This window comes from Rhincodon typus, chromosome 2, assembly GCF_021869965.1.
Source record: "Rhincodon typus isolate 14 chromosome 2, sRhiTyp1.1, whole genome shotgun sequence".
NCBI lineage: Eukaryota > Metazoa > Chordata > Chondrichthyes > Orectolobiformes > Rhincodontidae > Rhincodon > Rhincodon typus.
In genome coordinates, this window is record NC_063333.1 from 58,535,242 (window position 1) to 58,542,372 (window position 7,131).

Sequence of the window (7,131 nt, forward strand, 5' to 3'; positions counted from 1 at the left end):
AGCAACGACGCTTTCTTCAGCTCCATTCGAGCTCAGTGCGGTTCTAATCCCAGAGGAGCTCGAGCGGTTTCTTACCCCTCCTCCCCCACGTCGGAGACTCTACCTCGCGCTCTCTAACCGCCCTCCACCTGGAAAACGCTTTCCTCGCGCTCTCAACGGGTATATCCTCGGGCCGCCGCGCCTGCGCGAGTCGGACTGAGACACGTCTCTCTTCCCATTCGACAGCCTTCCCTGAGCTGCCCGTTTCCTATTGGTTGGTCACGCGGCCCAATGGGATGGTGCCACTCGGAGGGTCGGAGAGGCGGGGTGAGCGGAGCGCAGCCCGACGTGGGAGTGAGTGAGTGGCTGAGCAGCGGGCCTTGTCCTGGGGAACGGTTTGCATTGATTTTACTGTCTGGGTGTGTACAAAGCGTTACATTTAACGTAAACCTGAGTCACATGAGGTTTTACATTTGAAAGATTCAACGCGCAGGCTGGCTGTTTGTCACCAGACTCATAAGGTGATGGTCGCAATTCAAAATCCCAATTCTTTACCCCAAAGGAAGCTCAGCCTTCGAGTATATTTAGAGATTAACAGATTTCTGAATGCCAATTGGGATATAGGGATAGTTTTGCGGAAAAAGCATTCAATGGCATTGCCATCGCTTAATTCCTACATTATCTGCCTCCTAGGGTTTACGATTGATGAGAAACTTACTTGACCAGCCTTATAAATATTAAGACTACACTTCTGAGTAAGGGTCACCAGACCTGAAACGTTAACTCCGATTATTTTCTTTACAGATGCTGCCAGACCTGCTGAGCTTTCCCAGCAACTTCTGTTTTTATTAAGACTACAAGAGCTGGGAATTCTACAGCGAGTAACTGTAGACTTTTATTCACATTTTCCTTGGTTCTTCGTGGTTACTCTGGATATCAAAAAACCAAAACAGTTTTAACAACATACCCAATTCTCTTTATTAAAGCAAAATACGCTATCAAAATGCTGCAAAATCTTACAATCGCAAGTGGACTTGGCCGTAGATCAGCCCATTCAGTATGAACTTCTCATTAATTAATTGACCTCCTCATTAATTAATTGACCCCCCTAGCTAGCTAAATTGCTCCTGTGAAGCAAGTTGCATTATATGCTTTCCATCCAAAGAAGCAATGCTTTTACACTCTCGATATTATCCGGTCTCTCGAAAATAGTCCATTTGACAACTGGCAAATATTACAAACATGGACGTTGGTGAGGCCACTTTTAGAATATTGTGTGCAATTCTGGCCTTCCTGCTATAGGAAATATGTTGTGAAACTTGAAAGGGTTCAGAAAAGATTTACAAGGATGTTGCCACGGTCAGAAGTTTTGAGCTATAGGGAGAGGCTGGATAGGCTGGGGCTGTTTTCCCCTGGAGCGTCAGATGCAAAGGGTGACCTTATAGAGGTTTATAAAATTGTAAGGGGCATGGATAGGGTGAATATTCAAGGTCTTTTTCCCAGGGTAGGCGAGCCCAAAACGAGAGAGCATAGGTTTAAGATGAGAGGGGAAAGATTTATAAGGGACCTAAAGGACAACTTTTTCATGCACAAAGTGATGCATACATGGAACGAGCTGCCAGAGGAAGTGGTGGAAGTGTGTACGATTACAACATTTAAAAGGCAACTGGATGGGTCTATGAAAAGGAAGGCTTTAGAGCGACATAGCCCAAATGCTGGCAAATGGAACTAGGTCAGTTCAGAATATTTGATTGGTTTTGGTCAGGTAGACGGAAGAGTCTGTTTCCGTGCTGAATAACTCTATGACTGTCATGTTTTCTAAGTCAGTTCCATCAATTAACACATCAAGACTTGATTGTGTCTCCTTGCAAAAATGCTTATCTCTTGGTTTTAATGAACAATCATATAAAACTTTACCTTGTCTTCACTGTTTACCACTTATATGTCATCCAATGAACTGTATGATATTTACACAGCACAATTCCATGAAAATCATTAATTCGGCTAAAATATAGTCCACATTATCACATCTGATTCACTGTGTTTGCTTTAATTTAAACTTCAGCTTTTCCATAGTTACTGGGCAGTTCAGTCCATTACTGTTAAGTTATAAGACGATGTAAATAAATACAGCCAACATGAAAACTTTAAAAATCAATGACCTTTCTAAACCTTAGGTCATCACCAAGTTTCATATGTTTTCTTTTTCTTATTTCATTCATTTAATTTCATTTTAACTAACTCAACAAATTTACGGTGAATAGAAACAGAAATTTCTGGAAAAGCTCAGCAGGTCTGGCAGCATCAGAGGAGAGAAAGCAGAATCAACGTTTCGGGTCCAGTGACCCTTCTTCAGAGATTCAGAAATTTTAGTTTAATATCTACAGTAACTCACAGTGGTATTTGTGGGTAGAAAGATGCTGCCACCTTTCCACTTTCCTTGACTGGGTGCAAGGACCTATTTGGTTTAAAATGGTAGGAACAACCGTTGGTCAGTTTTAACAAGAAAAGGTAACAGCAAAAGAATTAAAAAGCATTATGTTTACTTCTCTAAGTTTTATCTTAACTATTATTTATGTATCCTTGGGATTACAGAATTTTGATTTCTTAGATTTTGAAATAAAATATAACATCAGCCATATCATGCTATTTCAAAACTCTATTTCTTTAACTTAAAAATATATTTTTAACTCTTTAAAATGCATTTTATTGCTTGATTGCCATTGGATGCAAGTTAGATTAACTAGTTGGACATTCTTAGTAAGACTTTTGGGAGACAGAGAATGACACTTCTGTCCCTTCAAGTTCTAGAACTGTTCTCCTATTTTCCCCACACACAATGTATGATATCAGCAACTTGTGTAGAGCTTAATGCAGTTTCTAACATTAACACTTTCAGAACCATTACCTTATATAACACACTCTTGTTCCCAAATCCTGACCATTATTTACAAAGAAAAGGTCAGGAATGGCGTTTAACGGACATCAAGGAGGGGGATGAGCGAGTCACCTGTTCAACAGTCATCCGCACTGGTCATCGCTTTGATAATGAGGACATCTTTTTGGTCTCGGGAGTGAACGTTGTTGACCATGTGCCAGTGCTTTGATAATTGATGCCTCTAAATAATCTTGAATTGAAGTACTCCAATTGCCATCTGTACCACTTGGTTCATTGCTGTATGAGTGATATTGTAGAGTTCCTGCACCTCAGTGGAGGTCCTCTGAAATAGTGCCATAAGCCATATTTTCAGTGGGTATGCCTTATCATCCAGAAGTCACCCTGTGATTCTCTGTGTAGAATCATGGCATGTTAGACCTTCCTTTGATGATCTCTGTGGCTGCATTGTGTTCTGAAGAAAAGCAACATCATGATGATCATTGGAGCTTCAATGGTGTGGAAGACATCACCCATGCCTAGAGATGACAGAATCCATAGAACATAGAACGGTATGGCACAGAAACAGGCCCTACGGCCCACCATGTCTCCATGACCATTATATCATTCTAAACTAATCCCATCTGCCGCACATAGTCCAAATCCCTCTATTCCGCACTTGTTCATGTTGATATCATATCTGCTTCCACCACCTTCCCTGGCAGTGTGTATCAGGTGCCTATCACCTTCTGTGTAAAAAACTTGTCATGCACATCTCTTTTAAACTTACCTCCTCTCACATTCAACGTATGTCTCCTAGTATGTGATAATTACATCCTTGGAAAAAGACTGACTATCAGGTCACTTCTATCAGGTTGCTTTTCAGCCTCTGACACCCTTGCAAAATGTCCAAGTTTGTCCAATCGCCATGAATAAGAGAACTCAATAATAACTTGTTCAAAGTGAGATGTAACGTTACATTCAAGGTCAATCTCAGTAATTCACTGGAACTTTTACTGCAGACATCAAACCTTTTTTAACTTCTCTGAAACTTTCACTTCAAACTTTTTTGACAACATGTATTTGGAACAGCCTATTAAAAGTAATGCATTACAAATTCATATCAATTTGCTTCCATACAGATTGCTCAAAATCTCTATAAGAACTGAAGGTCTTTTAAGGCCAAAAATAAATTTATTTTCTTAAAAGTTTAAAAAATCCCTGACATTTTCATTTTTGAAGCACTTTCTACCATTTAAGTAACTTTGCACATTTTTAAACTGACCTTCTAAATCAACACTTGCAAATGTGATTTTCCAAGCTCCTCTTGCACCACATATTAAAAGATCTGAAACAAACTACTCAAATTCATATCTTTGTTGGAATGAACTGAAATGTACAGTTGTTTAAATCTCTGCAATCAGTCTGAAATCGTAAATCACTGATGCAGACACTTCAAAATATTGCTTTGGGTCTTTAAATGCACTTGCTTGGGCACTTCTTCTAAAATTCTGCATGCATTTCCAGACATATTCTCACAGCCTGATGCTGGATGGAGAGGACAAACCCCAAACTTGCACAAAATGACTCTAAAAAATAAAAGCAAATCATCAGTGATAAGTCAGTGTCTGATTAATGGGACGTTCACCAATTTAAATGAGGATTGAAACATGAGCTCAAGGATATCTACCTTTGGGTCCTGACTGCAAATGCCTCCATCTTTCATTAACGAAGAGCAAAAAATAATGTCAAACCATCCTCTTAACTTAGTAAAGTGACAATAACAAATTTAGTAAAGATGATGGACTCATAGATAATTGACAAGTTGACAAGTTAAGGAACCAGTCAGGAGATAATGGAAGCTGACATCATCCAATGCTTATTAAGAACCAATGATGTGGAGGTGCTGGTGTTGGACTGGGGTGGACAAGGTCAAAAGTCACATGACACCAGGTTAAAGTCCAACAAATTATTTGAAATCACAAGCTTTCAGAGCGCTATCCCTTCATCACTAATTTAAATGAGAATTGAAACATGAGCTCAAGGATATCTATCTTTGGATCCTGATTGCAAATGCCTCCTTCTTTCATTAACAAAGAGCTAAAACTTCACCTGATGAAGGGGCTGCATTCCAAAAACTTGTGACTTCAAATAAACCCATTGGACTATAACCTGGTGTTGTGTGACTTTTGACCCTGTTAAAAACCAATTATAGATGAACCGTGTCATTTAAACCAACTGGCAATAAGCATTGCTCAGCCTCAGCCAATCAAAATTTCATCATTTAATTGATTATGATATGGGTTGTAGCTTGGAAAGAAATAGTAATAGAATTTGGTCACCAAAGTGCATGTGAAAGTTTGAAGTTATTGTGCATCCAACTGGTCATGGAAGGCCCCTAAGCAATTGGATAGAGACAAAATTTGTACAATCACAAACAAGAAATATTCAATTAACTAGTGTGATTGGGTAATCCTGGGCTTCCTGCCTTAATTGCCTGCATTGTGGGTCTACATACTGCACATGAACTACAGTGATTCAAGAAGACAACCCACCATCACCACCACCATCACCACTTCAAGGACAACCAGGAATGGGGAATAAATGCTATCCCAGACAGCAATGTTCAAATCTTATGAGTGAATTAAAATAAAACTAGGAATTCTGCAGAGAGTAACTCACTTTGTGACAATACCTGTCCATTATCTATGAGGCACAAATTAAGAGTGTGATAGCTCCAACAACACTCAAGAAGCTGGACCAGCATTTAGGACCACGCAGCCTGTTTGATTGACACTCTATCCATCACCATGAACTCCCTCCAACACCAATGCACAGTGGCAGCAGTTTGTATCATCTACAAGATGCACTTCAGCAATTAACTAAGACATTTCTGACAACACCTTCCAGACCCAGAACCTTTTCTACCTAGACTGACGAGCAGCAGATACATGTATGAACGCTGTCACCTGCATTTTTTTCTATGCCATATACTATCCTGAATTGGAACTATATTGCTATTCCTTCTCAGTTGCTCAGTCAAAATCCTAGAACTCTTCTTTACAGCAGGTAGGGGTGTCCCTACACTCCAAGTACTGAAGCAGTTGGAGATGGCTGCACACCACCACCTACTCCAGTGCATTTAGGGGCAGGTAATAACTGCTGGCCAAACCTTTAATCATCCCATGAATGATAAAAGCACTTTCATGCACTTTTAATTGCCAGTGCTTTAGAACTCCAAGCACGGATTTGCCCTGTTACAATTTATTTGCTGTTGCTAAGTGTCCTGTATAGGCATTCATTGCAACATGGAATTTCGGGACTTGTGATGGATTATGAGCTCTTGTCTGCAGTGAGCCCTCTGCTGGAAGCAAATAGAAATGTCAAATAGGTCAAAATTTTTTTCTGAAGAAGGGTCGTGACCCGAAACGTCAGCTTTCCTGCTCCTCTGATGCTGCTTGGCCTGCTGTGTTCATCCAGCTCTACACCTTGTTATCTCAGATTCTCCAGCATCTGGAGTTCCTACTATGTCTGTCAAATAGGTCTTCTAATCAGGGCTAATAATATGGACTGAACTGTCCTGGGCCTATGGGCATATGATCGGAGGTGGAGGAGCTTAGAACAAAGAACAATACAGCACAGGAAAAACCCTTCAGCCCTCCAAGCCTGCACTGCCATATTTTGTCCTTCCATATTAAAACTGTCTTCACTTACAGGATCCGTATCCTTCTATTCCCTTCCTATTCATATATTCGTCCAGGTGTTTCTAGAATGCTGCTAATGTGTCTGCTTCCACCACCTCCTCTGGCAGCACATTCCAGGCACTCACCACACTTTGTGTGAAAAACGTGCCTTGCACATCTATTTTAAACTTCCCCCCCTTGCACCTTGAAAATGTGTCCCCTAGTAATTGACCCATCCACCCTGGGAAAAAAGCCTCATACTTTCCACTCTCTCCATGCCATTCACAATCTTATAAACTTCTTTCAGGTCACCACTCAACCTCCTGCATTTCAGTGAAAACAAGCCCAGTTTATCCAACCTTTCTTCATTGCTAAAATCCCTCATACCAGGCAACATCCTGGTAAACCTTTTCTGTACCTTCTCCAAGGCGTCCACATGCTTCTGGCAGTGTGGTGACCACAACTGTATGCAATATTCCAAGTGTAACTTAAATAAAATTCTATAAAACTACAGCAAAACTTGTTTCAGAGATAGTAGGAACTGCAGATGCTGGAGAATCTGAGATAACAAGGTGTAGAGCTAGATGAACACAG

General features: G+C 40.5%; 1 protein-coding gene across 1 annotated transcript in view; it reads right to left on the reverse strand.

Moving 5' to 3' along the window:
- The window catches only part of LOC109926938 (maternal DNA replication licensing factor mcm6-like), a 36,810-nt gene extending 31,253 nt beyond the window's left edge, over positions 1–5,557 (reverse strand). Inside the window, exon 1 of the mRNA XM_048608104.1 lies at positions 5,550–5,557. Coding sequence (XP_048464061.1) covers positions 5,550–5,557 — 8 coding nt within the window. The remainder of the gene's footprint in view (positions 1–5,549) is intronic.
- Positions 5,558–7,131: the final 1,574 nt, after the last annotated feature.